The sequence below is a fragment of the Haliotis rubra genome, unplaced genomic scaffold, assembly GCF_003918875.1.
Source record: "Haliotis rubra isolate DU_JTF1 unplaced genomic scaffold, ASM391887v1 Scf116, whole genome shotgun sequence".
NCBI lineage: Eukaryota > Metazoa > Mollusca > Gastropoda > Lepetellida > Haliotidae > Haliotis > Haliotis rubra.
The window spans coordinates 1,267,690-1,288,520 of NW_025765070.1; the positions used below are offsets into that span (position 1 = coordinate 1,267,690).

At 41.6% G+C, this 20,831-nt stretch overlaps 1 protein-coding gene across 2 annotated transcripts in view; it reads left to right on the top strand.

Annotated features, from left to right (window-relative positions):
• The first annotated feature begins 78 nt into the window (after positions 1-78).
• Positions 79-20,831, top strand: part of LOC124256224 (protein MEMO1-like) — a 102,772-nt gene continuing 82,019 nt past the window's right edge. The window contains exon 1 of one of the 2 annotated variants that reach the window (XM_046690204.1): positions 79-274. In XM_046690204.1, coding sequence (XP_046546160.1) covers positions 223-274 — 52 coding nt within the window. In that variant the 5' untranslated portion in view covers positions 79-222. Of the gene's footprint in view, positions 275-296; positions 405-20,831 lie in introns of those variants that run through there. The other variant, XM_046690196.1, reaches the window with a different exon arrangement.

The window sequence follows — 20,831 nt, forward strand, 5'->3', positions numbered from 1 at the left end:
ATAACTTTGGTGCGTCTTTAACCAGGCCCAGTCCGACTTTTAGGCAATCCCGAAATAAACAGGTATTACTGCGCATGTGTGGCCACCTTACTTCCGTGTTAGTCCGTTGCATTCGAAGTATATATCTAGGTGTTCGTCAAGAAAGGCTCTCAGAAAGGCTCTCAGCATCACTTGCTCCTGTTTCAGTATAAATATTGTGGTGCCGTCAAGATTGGGTCAAACATGTCCAAAGTTCGTCGTGCCGCTCATGCTGGGAGCTGGTATTCTGATAAAGGTACAGTGAATGTGAAGGACTTACCATGAGGGAAGTTTGGTATTCACACAAAAAAACTTTGTTAAGATGGTAACAACACATTTCAACGGGCTCACGCTTCCCAGATTCTCGTGCTTCTTCGATCCTTATGGTAAGGGTAGGTTACCCCCAAATAATATACCCTATCATATTTTCGATCAAACAAACCATTTATTATTGACCAATAAGCATGATAAGGTTGTGAACTAATTAGCAAGTCTAAACTCCCCTTATTTATCCTTTGGGTTGGACACTCCTCTGCCGTACTTAGGGTTTGTTCTGACCAGCCATGGGTAGCTATCTCTTTTATTCTTATATCAAGTTTGTGTTTTGAGGAAATTGTTGGGTAAGAGTTCCGCCCGTACCCCCCCGCTTGAAATGTATTCTATTTATTAGGATTGTTTCGAGAGTTTAGGGTTAGGGTTAGGTATAGGCTGTTCATAAAAAAAACATAGGTGTCTATTCTTAGGCATATAATGATTTAAAAGAATATGTGGGTTACGGGCGGAAATCTTTCCAATTGGTATTGTACAGAACCGTAACCTAAGTTCGCGGATAACCTTGATTCATGGATTGCGGTATTTATCATGCTATCTCATAAATTAAGTTTCGTATGAAGTCACGAAGCGGTACTTTTGATTTACATACAGTGCCACGCCTCGCTGACAAAAATGTTCCCGAATCTCTGCATTACACGTAAATACACTAAAGCTAATTGTTCAGCACTGAGATAAATAGCCCAAGATCACCAATGGCACCAATGCCAAATTTTATTTTTACAAAATGTCAAGTAGATAAGATACCGTTAGCACCAACCTTCTCATATCTCGTCATATGCTTTCCTAGATGTCAGTACTTACTGCAATGGGCCGTTAAACATGTAACAACTCGACGCATGGCTGGCTGGGACACGTGTGTATCTATTTCCGGTCACTTCCATCAACATCAATACATGCCGCTTATGACATGGCTAAGAGCATTACGTTACATCTCCCAAGATTAAAGTCCAACATTGAGGGGAAATGAACATTTGTGAAGATTACTGTCCTTGAGTCGGGACAAGACTTTTGGTCTAGACACTAGGTGTTCTACACAGAAATCAAACCAATTTATATATATAAATAAGTGTAAGACAAAATAAATTTGGCACGTCTGTTACCTTAGCACTTCAAAACTGAAATTAAAAATCAAATATAAGTCTTTTACGCATATGACTACTGTCACTAGCTGCTTAAGCTCTAAGTTGAAAGCTTAATGCTTTAAGAGTCATTCACAGATCAAGTCTATCAGGTGGTGTTACACGTCTGCCTGATCTGGTGGTGACTGCAGGGTTGGCAGTCGTGGTGTTGGTGAGCAGGCTGCTGCTGGTGTTGCTGCCATGTAGTGTGTCATGCTGCATGTAGTGTGATTGAGTGGACCGTGGTAGTGTAGCGTCACTCGTAGATGGCATCTCTCCAGGCGGGCTGCTGGGCTGACTGCTGATGTTTGCTGGAAGTGTAACCTTTCTCAGGAACTTTCGGTTATGCCTGTAAGTACCAGCATCGGTGGCGACATGATACGACCTGGGTTTGGAGTGGTGACCTTGTACAACACCTGATCTCCATGACTTGTCAGTGCCTACTGGAGCAAGTCTCACTTGGTCTCCTGGCTTTAGCTCTGGGAGTGGTTTAGCACACTTCTTTGTATCATAGTAAAACTTCTGTTTCACATGCTCTCTGCTTGCTCTTCACCATTCCAAGATGAGACTCATGGATGACGCTAATCATGTGTTTGCTAAGAGTCGGTGGCACAACTAGGCGCAGACCCTTATAGATGATGCTGTCTGAAACAGAGCTGGTCACGTGAGTCCCTGTATGGACGGGCTTCTATCTGAACATTCCCTCTGTCATCTGGCCATCCATTTAGAGCGACTTCGGTGACACATTTGAGCTCTTGCTGAGTCATCTCCTTTATCTCCTCATATCGATCAGGAGTGATGTCCAACATGTGGACTCTGTCAGAATCCATGACTTCTGGCTGAGTCTAGGTCTTGTCCAGGTACGCTCTTGATAATGCATCGGCTGCTTGCATGTCAGGGCCTTTCCTGTACACGACAGTCTCCTTTCCAAAAATGTAACAGTGGAACTTGTTGACTGCATGAACGATGGACAACATCTCCTTGTCTATGTGCGCATACCGCTTCTCTGTTTTTGTGAGGGATCTTGAGGTAAACGCAACTGGTCTGTTCTCTGGATCAGTACAGCTCCCAAGCCCGACTGGGATGCATCACACTGAATTTCGACAGGCTTGCTGACATCGAACAAGGCGAGGACAGGTGGTGAGCTGCACATTGTCTTCAGTTTGTCGAAGCTACTTTGCTGTTTGTGGTCCCAGTGAAACATACATATATACAAACATTTGTAAAGAGTTAGTATCCAGCGTTAGCTGCTCAAAAGCGCTAGTGTCTGAGATGATTGAAAAGGGTCACTGAAATGCCATATTGAAGAAGAACGTGTTGAGTTTAGATTTGAACATGGACAATGTTTGCTCGGTTCTTATGTCAAGTGGGAGACTTGTTTCAGAGAAGGGGTCCTGCACGTTCAAAGGAGCGGTCACCAAACGTTTTTGTACGGGAGGAGGGTACAACTAGGAGAGACTTGTCACATGAGCGCAGTGTCCTAGGTGGGTGGTATCTGGTCAGCAGACTGTTGAGGTAATCTGGTGCTTTGTTATGCAGGGACAGGAACACCAGTACAAGTATCTTGTACTGTATCCGGTAGTGCACTGGCAGCCAGTGAAGGTCCTGCAGGACTGGTTGTATGTGGTCGAATTTCCTCTTCCTGCGGACAACTCGGCTGCGGTGTCCTGCACTTGTTGCAGTTTCTTGATCAGGTTGTTGGGAAGCCCGAAGAGGAGGGAGTTGCAATAGTCCAGACCGGATGTTACGTGAGATGGCTGAATGCTGGTCGAGGTACCGCCTTATTAGCCCAATATTTCTGTATGGAAATAGGCTCGCCTGCAGATGGTATTAACATGAGATTCAAGACTGAGACTGCTGTCAAATGTCACGCCCAGGTTGTGAGCTTTTTTGCTGATTGGAATTTCACAGTCTCCAATGTGAAAAGATGAAAGATGGTACCGTAGATGTAGATGCTTTGGGCTGATGATCATCAGTTCTGTCTTATCATCATTTAGTTTGAGGAAATGCGATGTCATCCATGCCTTGATGTGTTCAAGACAGTCTTTGAGTTGTTGAAAAGCATTGATTGCTGAAGGCTGTTCCATAGGCTTGAAGGTAAGATAGAGTTGCGTGTCATCCGCATATAGGTGGAAGCTAAGCTTGTACTGTCTCGCTATGTCACCGAGTGGGGAGGTGTGTATTGTGAACAATACAGGGCCCAGGACTGATCCTTGTGGGACGCCATAAACTAGCTCCTTCTTGTCCAACATGTACCCATCAATGCAGACTGATTGGTATCTTTCTGACATGTAAGATGCAATCCATTCCAAAGCCTTGCCAGTTACTCCTTGCCTGTCCTGAAGTGTCTTCAACAGAATGTCGTGGTCTATTGTATCGAAGGCAGCGGAGAGATCCAACAACACAATAATTGCTGCTCCCTCCATGTCCAGCGCTCTCGGTAGATCGTTCTGGACCTTGAGGAGTGCAGTCTGTGACCTGTGCGGTATGCTGATGTAGGGTTTCGTATAACTTGTTAGATTTCATGTGTTGTTTCAAACGTGAAACGCTGGCAGAGAGACATCACAGCTCAGGGTTTCATCAGCATAAACATAATCGCAATGTGCGAGTCCAGATCTTATTTTGGTGATCTTCTCTGAGAAGAACTCTGAGAAGCGATCTCAAAGTTCTTTTGGAGCCTGACAAGTGGGAAGAGATACTTGCTTCTGTTTGTGTAAGAGTCTGTTTCTTCCTGTAGTGCCTGATTGAAGAACTTGGATTTCGTAGCTTCCATCAACGAGTTGACACAGTTCCTCTGAGCATCATGAAGCTCCCGGTGCACGACGAGCTGGGTTGTTCTGAACTGCTTTTCCAGTTTGCGACGTTTCCTCTTTTCTTGCCTGATGACCATATCATACCAGGGAGCATTTGTATGAGTTGTTGCAGTGCATGTTTTCATAGGTGCATGCTTGTCAATGGCTGATCTTGAAGCCGTGTTGTACAACTTCAGACACTGAGATACACACAGATCCTGGTAGCCTGACAGTTTGTAGAAAGATCTTGCTTGAAGTTATCAATGTCAATTTCTTTCCATTTCCTGAAGGATACTTCTTTCCTCTCCCATACAGGTACTTTGATGCTTGTTTTGAATAGGATTTCAGCATGGTCGGACTTTATGGATAAATCAAGTGAAATGTCCTTAACAGCTATGTCATCTTGGCGAGTGATAATCAGGTCTAAAAGGTGTCCCTTGATGTGAGTTGATTCACATACATGCTGGACTAGTACGTGAGTATCAAGTAAGCTCATGAATTTCTGTGCATCCTTATTCTGCCTGTCGTCAATGTGATAGTTAAAATCACCTAGTATCAGCAGACGTCCCGGGGTTGTAGTTAGGGAGTCCAATAGTGCGCCAAACTAGTCAAAGAAATCACTTGATGTCTTTGGAGGTCTGTATATGAGCAATATGTTCATATGCTGTCCTTGTGCAGAGATATTTACAAGAAAGTGTTCCGAATGTCGTTTGTAAAGACATAGTGTTCAGATGAGAGCACTGAAGTCTGTCATTGTATATAACAGCCAAACCCCCGCCTTTTTTCTTTCCCCCTCTTGCGACTTGAATAAGTTTGTAGCCAGGCGGAGTCATTTTAGCCATTAATATGTGGTCGGATTCGCAGATCTAGCATTGATTAGGCCAATCTTGATGTCATGAACCATTGTAAGTTAAAATCTTAGAGGATTTATAAGTCTCAGGTGTACTTTTAGTGTTTGCAGATTCCACCGACATCCCCGTCGAGTCCTTTTCACTCCACATATGCCAAGACGGCGAAGGTCATACCATGTAGATAATGGAATTCTGTTTGACTGCCCATGGTTATTAGCTTTCAGAAAATCTGGAGATAGGGTGAGCAAGTTGATAATCAAATACCACAATAGGAACATGCCCTTCATAGCTAAAGTCACTCAAGCGTACACAAACTGAGTCCAGGGTGCCGTTCCACTAACCGATTTTAGCCCTACGCCAATCGTAAACCCCTAAAATCCCAATCTTAGCGTGACGTTAAGATCGGCATACTGTTCCACTAACCAATCTTACCCAAGTCAATCGTAAAGTTAAGATCCAGAGTCTAAGTTGCTCATGACCAACTAAGGATCGCTAAAATCAATCGTAAAAAAAACAAAATGGTGGCTTTCATGTTCTGTGTGAAGAAGTAGAGCGAGCATTTCACAGTGAGCGTCCTATGAAATGAATTTGTTTATTTCTGTGATGTAAACAAACACTGCACTGAAGCCTTACAAATGTGAGGGCAGTCTGACAACTGTTGTCATGGGTACACAGCCGAGGGAGTTGGTGTAATACATTTGTAAAACAAGATTGCAACGTCATGGTTAAGAATAGGGACGGGTCGAGAAGTGAACAATGTTCTGAAACAAAAAGATACAAATATATTTGTTTCATGTGCGCTTATTTGGTGGGGGATTCTAAAGGCACGCCACATGTTTTTCAAGACCGCTGACAGATTCTAGATGCCTCATCACGCCTTGTTTATTCTGATTGACAAGGTTCATCCACATATTATGTCTGATACCCAGCGTTCACACGCACAGGTGCTCACTACCCTAATATTTTGCTCGAGGTTTTTCTCTCTACGTTTACACTTGTTTCCAAATACCCGTGAAGGTCTGGGTTAGAATATTGAGCTTCAATAACCCATGCTTGTCGTAAGAGGCGACTGACGGGGTGGTCAGGCTCGCTGACTTGGTTGACACATGTCATCGGTTCCCATGCAGCTGCGCAGATCGATGTTCATGCTGTTGATCACTGGGTTGTCTGGTCCAGACTCGATTATTTATAGCTAAGATAAGTGTTCACTAACATAGTGAACGATATGTATCTTAGCTAGATTTTTTACAGACTGCTGCCATATAGCTGGACTATTGCTGAGTGCGGCGTGAAACTAAACTCACTCACTCACTCAATTGGTTCCAAAACTACTTCCATCATCTGCTAGACTATGCAAAAGGAGATAATTCCTGCCTCGCATTTCTCTTTCTCTCGCACAAAAGAGGCTCGATCTAAGCTTGGATCTGATCGTAAGATCGGGACCGGCTACGATCAGCCTAAGATTGGTTAGTGGAACAGGTGTAACTTTTAGCTAAGATGATTGTAAAATTGGCGTAACTTGCTAAGATTGATCTTAGTTAAGATCGGTTAGTGGAACGGCACCTAGGTCTGATTGAAGAACAATAGCCTCCCTGGCCTTGGTAGACTAGCTGATTTGTGAGCTTCTGGTTTGCTGAATGGAGGCAGATTTGACTACGCCTTGAATTTGAAAATGTTAGACAAAAATATGAAATTATCACATAGTTCAGCAGATTCCTTCATTCAGATTTCACAAAACTGTCCTTGAGTATCCAATTATGGTGGTGTCCAAATTTTATGACTGGCAAATGACTTGGTTTAGAGATATAACTCTTTTCAATCAGAGCTCAGGCGAGGTGCAACCTACCAGGCGCGACACTCTCACTCAAGAGAAACATGACATCTGATTTTAAAAGTGAACGTAGTGGAGCATCAGCTTTGCTGAGGTCTGGAAGGAACTTTGCAAGGTACTGGACAAGTCCTAGTAGTCTCCGGACTCCTTCTTTGTCTTTGGGTGCAGGCATTTCGGTGATTGCCTCGATTTTATCTGGATCAGGCTTCAAGCCATCTTCTGACACAATGTGTCCGACATAGTGGACCTCTGACTTCCGGAAAGAACACTTGTCAAAGTTTAGTTTCAAATTGTATCTGGTTGCTCGTTCGACAACTCATTTCAGAATGTCATCATGGTGAGCTGTGTCAACACCTGCGATGAGAATATCATCCATGATGGCGGCTGCGCCACTGATGCCTTCTAGCATCTGGTCCATGATCCTTTGATAGGTCTCCGGAGCGAACTCGATCCCAAAAGGTAATCGAAGCCATCGGTACCTTCCTATGGGGGTATTGAACTTGGTCAGGTATGAAGCTTTATCTGTAAAAACCCTGATTTAGCGTCAAGGGTTGAGAATACCTTAGCTCCCGGAATGTCCGCTACAACTTCTTCTATTGTTTTGAGGGGGTGGTGCTCCCTCAAGATGGCTTTGTTCAGGTCCTGAGGGTCGATACATATTCGGATCTTATCCTTCCGGACTGAGACAACCATTGAGCTGACCCACTCAGTGGGTTCTTCGACTTTAGTGATGTAGCCATTTTGTTCCATTTCACGAAGCTTCTCTACAATCTTTGGTTTCAGAGCTGCTGGTTGTCTACGAGGAGGGTGGATAATCCCCTTTGCTTCTGGGTCAATCTTTATACAATATTCACCTGGGAGGGTACCTGTTGTTTCCACAAGTTCTGGGAAGTCAGCAAATTGTGTAACTGAGTGTGATTTGTCACTGGTGAGGTTTACACGAGCTATGAGTCCTAGGTGTTCAGATGTGTCCCCACTGATGACGTTTTCTTGACTGGCAGCTGAAGTGTCCCTCTGGATAAATCTTGTGGTTTGAATAGGACCTGAGAACTTGGGGTGATTTGGCTAGCTCACACTGCAAGTTGAGATGGTCAAACTCTGACTTCACAATTATGTTGCACTTAGCACCAGTGTCAATACGTACAGCTACAGGTTTGTCACTAATGTATACAGTTTCCATCCATTTATCCTCACTGTGCTTATCTATTGCTTCCTGCTGTAATGTGTGAATGTGCAGAAGATCATCCTCTACTGTATCCTCCAAGTCACTGTCTATGTCAGCTGGAGCTTCTTGTAAAGAATGGACTTGTTTCCGTTTCCTCTTCTTGCACACCTGAATCCAGTGATTTGGCTTTTTGCAGTATTTGCATGTTGTATCTTTGGCAGGGCATTTTCCATCAACGTGACTTTTACTTACTTCTAACCCACATCTGTCACAGGTTTCTTGTTTGTTGGCTGCTCTAAAGTTTCTGGTCTGGCCTTGTTGAAATTTGGATCTATTTTTCTTTTCAGGTTTCCTTTCATTTTGTTTGAACTTGCGTCTTGTGTCTTTAATTGAAGAAACTCTCTGGTATTCCCCTCTGATCATGGTAAGGTGTTGTTGTGAAATTTCAAACTGCCTTCCAATGTCAAGTGCTTTAGCTAAAGTCAAGTCCTGTCCCTGATCTAACAAGTGTTCCTGTACTTTGGAATGGGAAACTCCTGCAATTATAGTGTCAACCAAAATGTCATTTGCATTGTCATAATCACAATCCATCAAGATCAATCTGAGATCCTTAACGAAATTGTCAAAGTTTTCACTTTCTTTCTGTTTTCTTTCTCTCAGTTTGAATCGTGCGATTCTCTTATTCTTTCTGGGTCTGACATAGTTTTCCAATTTGTCCAAAATTGCATCCAGTTTATCTTCTCCTCCTTCTGTCCATGTCAAAGTTTTGTAGACTTCTCTACCTTGCTGACCTATCCACATGCCTAACCATCCTGAACGGTCTTTGTCGTTTGTTTTGGACATTGGACCTTTGAATATGAAGTTTACATGCTGCTTGAATCTTTGAAATTCTTCAAAGAGATCTGGTGCATTCCAATACAACGATGGGTGATCAAAATGCATACTGGGGCGGTGGGGTAGCCTAGTGGTTAAAGCGTTGGCTCGTCACGCCAAAGACCCGCGTTAGATTCCCCACATGGGTACAATGTGTGAAGCCCATTTCTGGTGTTCCCTGTCGTGATGTTGCTGGAATATTGCTAAAAGCGGCGTAAAACCAAACTCAGTCAGTCAGTCAGTCAAAATGCATACTGGACGCCATATTTGTTCTAGTCGTTTGCCGACTGATATGTAGAATGTTCACAACTGACAATCTGTGTTTCACACAACAAAGCTAATTTTCCGATACGCAACGAATACCTGTTTTCTTCGTTTGACAAATTTCAGTTATCCGACAGCTTATCATTGCATATTTTTCTGACTGCTGACACCATGTAACAACTCGACGCATTGCTGGCTGGGACACGTGTGTATTTATTTCCGGTCGCTTCCATCAACATCAATACATGCCGCTTATGACATGTCTAAGAGCATTACGTTACAGGACATAGTGATTTAAAGTAACTAACTACTTAATCCACAAAACAAGGTGACGTCAAATTTTGTGGGCACACGAATGGGTGATGATTGTAAGTCATTAAATGGCTTCGGTAAACAAATGTTTCATTCACGAGTGGAATATTAGGCATTTTCAATTTGCTGAATCAATGGATAAAATAATCAGTGAGTAGACAAAATGAAATCGTGCATTTAAATATGGTTTTCGCCACACTTCCCTTATATCCACGAATCAAGGTTACATAAAACATTTGAGTGCTCATAACTTTGGTCATTGTTGTCCAGATGTGTACCCAAAGTATGTTTCTGTATATAGAAACTGACCCTAGCCAAAGTCAGAATACTGAAACGTACCCTAGGACAATTCCATTCTGCATTGTGTCAGCAGCACTTCTGTGCCTATTTTATAGTATTGCTTAAGGGGTCATTGTTGGCACAGGTACTACAGATATGTACCCCACATTTCGGTATACAGAAATATATCCTAAACAAAGTGAAAAAACAGAAATGTACCCGGTACCCTACACAGCAGACGAGTCCATATTCCATAACCCAAAACCCAAACCGTATGTAGTTGTTCCCATATAACTGATTGCGAGTGGTATTGTGCAGTGAAGTATTTGTTACTGTGTAAGGTCGTTTCTTCTATAACCCAATCAAATGCATCTAATACAACAATATTACAGTTCCTATCAAGAAAACAACACGGTGCAGAATGGAATGCTTGGGGTACATATCTGTGGTACCCATCAGGGGTTGAAAAATACCATTGCCCGATGCCCGGGTCAAGTAAATATCCACATTAAACTTACCATGGTACAGTAGTGCCAAACTACTGAAATGTTTTGATATATGTATTTTGATGATGAAATAAAAATGCAATTACTACCAATTGATAAAGATTCTTTGCAAAAGAAACCAAATTGTTAATTGTGGTCAAGTGAAATTAATATTTAGTGAAGTGAATTTTGAAAGTTTACTGGACCTGTGAACAAATTTCAACCCCTGACCTATGCTGATAACAACCCCTGCAGCTATAGATTTGGCTGATTAGATTAACTCTGTCAACACATGTCAACCAGAGGCATTTACTGCCATGACAACTAAGTTCCCAGAGACTCTGAGGTCATAGATGAAGCCTATGTTTATCAATGAAAATATCAGCTCGTAAATCATTATTACTACTACATATCATACACCATTTGAAAGGTCTAATCCTACTGTTTATAAATATGAAAGTTATTTTATATCATATTATTCAAGTAATACGACTACAACTTAAATAAGTTAATTTTTAATGAAAATGCAAGCTTACACATTTATATGTCCAGATAAACCACAAAGGAAGCAAAAAATGAGGCGATTTTTTCCATTTGTGACATGTCATAACATGCCCGTGCCTTTTTCTTTTATATTTTCATTTTTACGTAATCAGAAAATTATTATAAAACGATTTCTTAAATAATATGTATGGTTGCCTATTTCCCGATATCAGTTGCTTTCCGCTCAGTAACATGACACAACAACGGAAAATACCACCGTTTTCGAAGCTTCGTATGAATAACATGCGAGGCGAATCGTTTGATGTCGGGTATCGTTCGAAAGCTCTGAACATCAACAATATCACTGTACCCTTGCTGAGAATATTTTCACAGTTGTAAGAAGCGATTTTTTTGGATAAAGATTGGTTTCTAATGACGCTTTTTCGCCACAGTCTGCTATAAGGGTTGTAATTGGTCAAAATCAGACACTTGACATAAGGCAGCCAATCAGATAACAGCAATGGATACTGTCGTAAACGAAAACCTGCATGTTCAGACGAAAGTTTTGGGTAAAATCATGCTATTCTGAACGTGTTACACAAAAAAAATCACCACCTATGCGTATATTATGGAACTTAGTGGACGTATTGTGCTAGGTTATGACCTGTGACAAGAAAGTTTAGTGCATATATTTTAGCATTAAACATAGTGTCCGAGTGTAAAGTTCGAAGCGACGAAAGCCGAGATGTCACTTGAATTACATTACACGATCGGACAATAAAGATGGAAATTGTAAGTTGTAACGTACACTTGACTACTTATGAGTACTGTTGTTGATTTTATTCTTCCCTTTATTTAATTTGTGTAATTATTATCTCGAAACATCGTTACTTTGCTCTTTGACAACTCTGATGTGGACCCGTTGCCGAAGCATGTGTCCGAGAATCTTTTTTTTTTTTTCAATAACATCGCGAAAAATAGTTTATGATTCTAATTCTGTCGATTATATATGGCCATTTGAAATGTAATAAGTGTTTTCAGGCACTACGGTGTTGAATGGGTTAATGGCCTGTTATAATCAATAGCTTAGCTTTGTTTTAGCTGGCACTATGTTTGACCCTCCACACTAATATAAATCCGAAAATGTGTGCCTGGTAAAGTATTCCCCAGCCTTATCTTGAGCTTTATGATCTTAACTTCATGTGCCAGCAGGGCGGTGGGGTAGCCTAGTGGTTAAAGTGTTCACTCGTCACACTGAAGACTCGGGTTTGATTCCCAACATGGGCACAATGTGTGAAGCCCATTTCTGGTGTCCCCAGCCCTGATATTGCTGGAATATGGCTAAAAAGCGGCATAAAACTAAACTCAGTCATGACAGCCTTAGTGGTAATAAGGCTGTATGACATCTTCTACTGCAACTGGAGGCCTACCTTACTTATCCTGCAGGACTATAATTTATATATAAAAATATTTTGTAGTAAAACACTCTGAGGAAACAAGGCTGTTTGATGTCAAAAGACCACAACTGTTGCTTGGATTATTGAGTGTGCATAAGCTATTCTCAGTGATGTATTCATAAATGCCGCCATATAGCTGGGATATTGCTGAGTGCGGCGTAAAACTAAACTCACTCACTATTCATAAATGATATAATGCCATTGAATAAACTTGGTGAGATTTCAATGTTTGTACACTATATATACCCTTGTTGTAGCACTTTATATATGAAACATTATGAAAGCATTTATATGTTCAGACATTATGAAATAATTTATATATTCCGTATATTTTTTATTTTAATCTCAATTACACATTAAATAAACTGCTAGCGTCCCATCCAATTCAATATCTATTTTTTCTACAAAATCACTTTAGTAATCATTTCATGTGATTTACACATTATGTTGTCAAATTAGAATTAAGTATTTATCGTTTACTATAAGTGAGAAAGTAGGTGGAGTGCTTTAATATGTAAACACATTTCAAGATACATATGAAGAACTGTTTTACAGTGATGTTGGCCACATAAATCAGTGGCAATGGAGGTGTGTGGTCCTGTGCATAGAGCTCAGGTCACAAATCAGTTGAAGTTAAGCAACGTTAGGCACGGAGAGTCCTTGGATGGGTGACCGTGTTTGGCAGCTTGACTCCCGAGAGTTTCTCCGACTTCAGTCCTGCCCCACAATGAAGCACATGTGATACATGTGGTCTCCCCTAAGGCAAGTGAGTTTGTTCAAAATTGCCTCTGTTCACCCAGCAGAAAATGGGTACCCGGTGAGATAAGTCATGTGACTAAGAACCTAGCACCTCAGTGGCAGGTTGGGTTATCCAGGGTAACAGTGGACCAATTGCTATGAGCTTACACCTAGTGAATGGAGTTCAGCACATTATAAATGCACTTAATATTTATTATTATTGTTAAAAGCTGCTGCCATACATAGATTTCAAGAGAGAAAAAATACTTTCCAAAGAGACATTTCCAAAAATGGCACAGAGACACAAGCCCATGAGGAATGGTTTGATGTTGAGATAACAAGGGACCCGATCAAACCAATACTGGGGAAATTTCCAGGCCAGACCTCTCCCTGGAAACCCCCTGAAGCCACAGGCCCTTGTGTCTTTGCGAGGATTAAAGATTTAAGTATATATATAAAAATTTGAGATGATCCCCGACTCTAAATGCTTCACAGTACAATACATCATGACAAGGCCGGACACTGTGGTGCACACCACCCACCTGCTTTGCCGATCGTTACGCTACCTTAGTAAATGACCTATGTTATCAGTCTTGCCTGAACACTGCCATATAGCTTGAATATTGCTGAGTGTAGCATAAAACTAAACTCATAAAACTGGCCTGAACATGGTAATGTTTACAGACTATGGTGCAAACATTGTATAATTTGATTTTATATTGACTTCATAAGACTGACCTAATTCAAATATTATTACAGTTGTAATCTTGTCAACTGCTCCTGGTCAGCCATGAAATAACAAAACAGCCACCTGAAATGAACTACTATTTCTCTTATCTTACCATGCTAAGCTTCCTTTAAACTTTGACATAATGTGAGTATGTGATTCGTTACACAATCTTTAAGGGAAATACTGCCATATTTAAGTCATCAGTTAGTGACAGTTACTGTAATTTACTGTGTTTTAGACAGATTTCATTTAGTGATGTCTACCTTCCTCTGGTTGTCCTAGAAATCCAACTAATCCACTCAAATGCTTAACAATGCCTGTCCTGTTTTGAACACTTTAAGATTTTATTGCCTCTCCCTAGCCTTAATTTTTTTTTATGTGATCCCCTTTAAATCAAGGGATGTTTGATATGTTTACAAGGAATGTTAAAAGTATATATGGATATGTGCGCTATATAAATATCCTATGATAATAATGTTTTATTTCTTACTTTAGTCACTATTGGGCATTCACACAATATATATACAAGTAGTTGCAACAAGAGCAGTTGCTGCTTGAACTTAACATCCAATATAATAACTGATACGCATAATTGCAATCACTTTCAAACTTGACCTATCAACACATAACTAGGACACATTACATTAACAATCTTACAAATGACAGTGATATCAGTTTACTTTATGTGTGAACTGAATAATTACTTCTGCGAATGACTTCTCTTCCTTAAATCAGTTGCATGCATGTGAGTCTAACATTTGAACCAACTGTTGGATGTTAGTTGTATGGAATAGCGTATGCTCTGTTTGCAAATTTCATTGAGTACCCTGCTGGACGTGTTGAAGGACCTGTCAATCATATGTTCAGTGAAGAGTCTTACTCAAGGGAAGCGGAAGTTTACAGACAAGGCAATGTTAATCACATCTTTTATCAATGATTATTTTTCTTTAAGAAAAAAGCTGTACTCTGAGTCTATTGTTGAAGACATCATCTACTGGTATGATAATGAATTTCAATTTTGATTCACTCAGTGATGTCATCTCCACTGTTAGAAATTTAAGTATGCAATGATATCAAAATCTCATGATATCGACTTACTGCTTTGAAATAGAGGAAGAGAGGGCTGAAAACATGATTTGTTGGTTGTAGGGATGGAGTGTTAAGAAATCATGTGAGTTCCGATGATTTCAGTCACGATGATAGTGCCTCACTGATAAGCATTTGGCAGAGTGAAGGCTTTAATGACCAATCTATCTCATATTTATGAGACTAAGTGATTACTTCCTTAAATAAATTCAGAGGGTTATAGATGTTGTGGGGAAAAGTTTGATGATATTGCAGGACAACATTAAAATCAGCTATGACAGTAAATATATATATCGAAATTTCAGTCATGATGACTATTTTGGTGGTGTTACACATTCTTGGTCAACCTGTGGGGACTAAAGTACTGCCGGAAGTAGAAAAAAACTTTCTTCACATTTATATCTACAATTTATGTAGTTAATATGTGAAAGTGTGAAATATCTGTTAAACTAAGTTCCGCCTAACTACAATCTCAGTGGTAGGAAGATAGGAAACGTAAAAAAAGGATTTTACTGAGGAGAGATTAGTGCAGAAATGAGTCCAAAGTGACTTATTTAGACAGATCATGGCTTTATGCAAATTAAAGTAATGCCGGAAATGCTTGGAAAATGCTTTTTGGCTTCAATATCAATGTGATGAATTTGACACAAGATAAAAGCACATATATGATACATGTACGACTCTACCAAGTTGGATATTAAATCTCAGATGAAAAAAATGCACTTGAGGGGTGACTTCACAGGAGGAAATTTTCGTAAATATTCTGAGTACAAACTGTAGTTTTGAAATACGGACTATAATTAGTCATATAGCCTCAACTAATTAAATTACATAAATAATTGTAAAAAGTTTTGGTTTGTTTATTTAACATCTATATGTGAAAAAGATGGAACTCTTGTAGTAGTTATATTCAAAATAATTACGTAAAAAAGTCTTAATTCAAATCGCATAGATAATCTTGTTCACCCATAGAAGTTTCACTTCGTGTATGAACACTAAACTGCCAGCATGCGACTTGATATTTCTGCAGAACAATTAATTTCAAATTTATACCAGTATTTCATACTGAAGAAACAAAGAGGGAAACCTCTCGTCAGCTATGACAGGGTTTACTATAGAATGTGTAAAGCCCTTAATTTGACATAATAGTCAGGTTTACAAAGTTGTAAACAAATCAGTTACCTCAGGGGTCGTGTCAAAATTAAAACCAGTTGGGAAACACAAACTGGATAGCTTTGATAAGGGTGTCATACGCCGTGCAGTTTATAAACTGTATGAACGCAAAATCCCACCGACGTGTGCTAAATACAAGATGAGATCAAAGATACAATAAACGTCTCGAAAACAACACTATTTTTCCTTATCCTGACTCATGCTCTTTTTGCTTGTCTTCTTCTTCTTGCGAACATAGTGGAACACTTGTATCTCCCTAATTGAAGCTCCCTTCAATGTAAAATCACTAATTAGTACTCACCACGAGTTACCTCCCTTCCACAAGCGCGTGAACGAGGGCGCCACCTCCACCCATGTGCCTCACTCTCTCCTTCTTCGCCCAGTGAGCTGGACGTGAGAGCGTCTGTGTCTCCCGACACACTATATCCTTTGATTATATTTAGTTAGTTACCTCGTATAGACATCTATAGAGGTTTAGCTAGTATCCTTCAACAATTATGTATTGATATTTAGTCGTGTTTCTACTGTTTATTCACGGGACGCCGTGTTTGTTTCAGTGGATTACGTTGATGAAAATTCTGTACTGTTGCAGATTACGTTTTTTATTCTGCTGCTGATCTGCATTTAATATGTCCTAGTTGTACTGCGCCATGTTCATTTTATTCACGTTGCAGTTGCGGTACTAATTTATCCAATTCTGCCTTTTATAAATATTTACTTTGCGTTTGAGACGCGCAGCAGATAGGTCGCGTATGCAGAGTCTAGCATGACTGATACACCTGAACCCCTCGCCAGTCTACTGCTGTTGGTCGACCCCCCTCCCGTGTGGTGTTCCGCTAGAGTGGTGGAGAGGCGTGGGACGTAGTCCGCTGCCTCCAAGAAGCGTCCTGCTTCCCCAGACATCCCATCGTCGCAGCCGAAGACTAGAGGGTTTCTACTGCATCTCAACGCAGACTTCGCACCCCCAGGGCAGCATCGACCTCTGAGGGGAAATCAACAAAGTCTACTAGAACTTTCTCAGCCGAGATTGTTCCCATCGGAGATTTGAGCCTGTATGATGATCAGCCGATCATCATACCTGATGTACATCAAAAGAATGACCGATGTCGGCAACAGTGATGTCAGCGCAGATCAACATGCAGCCTGATGTACCAACGCTGATATTCGATGATCTTCCTGAAGGTCCCGTCGCTACCAACACTCAACGCAGACTTCGCACCCCCAGGGCAGCGTCGACCTCTGAGGGGAAATCAACGAAGTCTACTAGGACTTTCTCAACCGAGATTGTTCCAGCCGCTGAACTGGGCCTCTACGATGATCAGCCGATCATCATCCCCGACGTACGCCACAAGAAGCGACCGGTGACAGCTACAATGACATCAGCAGAGATCGCCATGCAGCCTGATGTCTCTACACTGATGTCAGACGACTTCCCTGAGGGCCCCACCGCTAACATCGCAGAGAGGGCACCGACTACTGGCCGCAGACCATCCCAGATGAACTGTTGCGGCAAATCATGATCATGATGGAGGGCCACTACAGACTGGAGAAGCAGCCATCCCAGGGCCTGAGCCTTCGCGAAGGTTCCAACGCAGACGACACCCCAGAGGCACCCCCCGTCAGCGTAGCAGCCACGACGAAGCCACCTTCGCTGAAGGAAGTCGCAGACCACCTCGACGGAAGGACCCAGATGACAGTACAGCCTTCGCTGGGCGGATAGATCATCACCTTCCTCGCTACATCCTTAGATGCAGACTCAGACCACCAGACCACACGGAAGCCTTCGCGAAGGTCAAGTCGCCGTTCCCCAGGACCGGCCGCAGAGGAAGCTTCGCGAAGGACACCTGACCACAGATCGTCATATTCCAGAAGGACTTCGAGGGACTACACAAGAGCTTCGCGAAGCTATCAACATTCTCCTCACAGGTCTCCGCGAAGGTCAACCCATAGACGCAGATCACCAAGACGATCGCCTCGCCGTTCACCGCACCGATCTCCTCGTACATCACCACGTCGATCGCCTCACAGGTCACCACACAAGTCTGCACACAAGTCTACAGTCAGGTCTCCCCGAGCGTCACCCGACATAGAGATAGAAACACACAGTCCACCATCAGAAGAGCATCAACCTCTCATCAGCGATGCTGGGATAGAAGATGATAGAGGCATCATTTTCTCAGACGCTGAGATACGATATTGGATGGTAAACAACCTAGATCTCTCTTCACCTTCCAAGAGTGGCAACTCGGCGCAGACATACCTGATGAAGGAAGACGATGCAGACACCATCACCTTACCTCCGATCGACCCGATTGCTGCGGTGCCACAGAATGAGGACACAGCCTACCATAAAGCCATGAAAGTTCAAACGCCAGAGGCGTATGTTCTTGGCCTTAATAGATCTAGAACGATCAATAAGATTCTTATCACCAGATTTCGCGGACACGACTTCTGAAGATGATAGGATGATCTACTCGGCTCTACTTATGCAGAACCAGCAAGAACCACACCCTGTATGAAGCTAACGCCATATATTGTTCGGACTATAGACACTTCGCTAAGGAAGTCCCAGGTCAGCCCGCGAAGGAGCTAGAGCCTCACCAGTTACAAGGGACGTCGCGGAGGAGTAGCGCTTCACCGACCCCACATCCTGTTAAACACAGAGGCCGCTCAAAGCAAGCACTCATATATATATATATATACTAATCGGGCTTTGACTCGATACCTTCGCGAAGGTCGCGAAGGCTAAGTGGCTCCAAGTCTACTTCACCCAGAAGATCTAGAAGGGATACTTCGAGAGCTTCGCGAAGTCTCCGGCGTTCACCGAGGAAGTCTCCTCCAAGGTCTCCATATACTAGCCACTCGCCATATATAGCTACTCGCCAGTCCGTTTCAAGACATCGCATAAGTTGTCTATCAACTGTATGCCAGATGCCGCCTATAAGCCTACGCTAAGACAATTGCACAGGCTATTTACAACACAGAACGTCGCTGTATTAATTAGTCAACGACGTTTCATAGATCTTCACAGAAATCAACTGTTCCGTATAGATTGATAGAATATGCAATCCCGGACGACGATACGATTATCTACATGCTTGACCATTACGCATATCTGCAGACAATTCAATATCGAAATTGAACAGCAGCCTTGTTACAGCGAAAGTATAACTCATAATCGCCAACGCTTCTGAGAAGAAATATGTACAACAAGTTCAGCTTTAATTCTACAATAATGACGATACATTCATGTATACAGTCTACAAGCTGACAACTTGCAAGTTTATTGTACCTTTATATAAGGAAGTCGGAATTATATTCAAAACTGAAGTTACTTTCATGACAGCCAGGAAAATAACCTACCCAGCATTAATATTACAGAGCGAGGTATTTTCATACCGGAGGTTTCAGCGTTTACCATTAACCCTCAAACACGTGGTCACTCGGGTAACTTCGAAGCTACGGTGAAGACCGACGATTATGCTAATATCAACGACGGCAAGATTTTATACAAGGTTTTTCCTGCTACACCGGTGACATCACAGCTGGTATTCTACAGAATCAAAATGCCTTGTTCTGATTGGACCGCGATGGACAACGACTCCACGCAGAGGTCGATCTTAGTTCACAGTTCAAGACTTACGTTACAAGTGACAACTATATATCAGTGAACGAGCAAGCCTCCTTACAGTCCAGTTAATCTGAACCTTCATGATTGGGCTGCTTTCTTCAGGTTAGAGACCTCCCCTGTCAAGTTAGGACGAGGGCACGGCAGTCAGGCGATTTTACATAAAGTTCAACGAGGACAGACACACCTGGTTGTGCACCTACATTTAAAGGACTTCGCAGCGAATTACCTAGACGACGGGATACAAGTGGATCTAAATCCACAGCGTCTCAGACTACAGCTGAATTTCATCATCAAGCTACTAACACAACTAGATGGTTAGTAAACCTACTTAAGCTTTCTGATTGGAGAATTAAAACGGAAGTTTCACGCTCCAACTTGGGGATCTGAATATAGTGCTCCAACACCTCACAAGTGAGGTTTATGAACACGCCTGGATGACATACTTAGACTCCATGATACGATGATTCTATCACGATGGCCAGCAAGAGCACTGTAAATTTATCTCCACCGAACCAAACAGGAAGGAAAAATGCAACAGATTATTTCCTCTATCATCAACTTACGCAGAATGAAGTCTCACGTACTATATCTCCGTTTGGATCAGAACTGTCATACTACGTGCATACAAGACGGATGGACCCAATCCGACCCTCCATGAGCTTTAATACTCATGATATTAGAGCGCGCTAACTTCTACAATTGATCTACACAAATGTTTTGAAATAATGGAAGGTTTATTTCTGGAGATCCGATATGGTGGTTGCCAACCATTATCTGAGAGATATCACCACCAATTCGATCCCATGGTCCTCGCACAACAGTTGACAGTTCCTCGGGAGAAGATAAGTCAATCTTACAGATTTCTACTTATCTTATAACAGTACTAAATAGCTACATGCTATATATAATTTGCTTAAGTTCCTTTTATCATCACAGTACTATGATTATTACATCATACAATATATAAGTTAACAACTCTACAGAGTTTGTTATTATATATTTACCTTAAGTTAATCATATCTTAAGAGTAATACTATGGTTACATGATAAATGCATTAGTTAAACAAACTCTACAGAGTTTTTGGCTATTATATACGTAGCTTCAGTTAATTATATCTTAAGCATAGTACTATACTCATATTGTAAAAATATATTAGCTAACAAACTCTACGGAGTTTTGCTATTATATAGGTAGCTTAAGCTTATTCATAT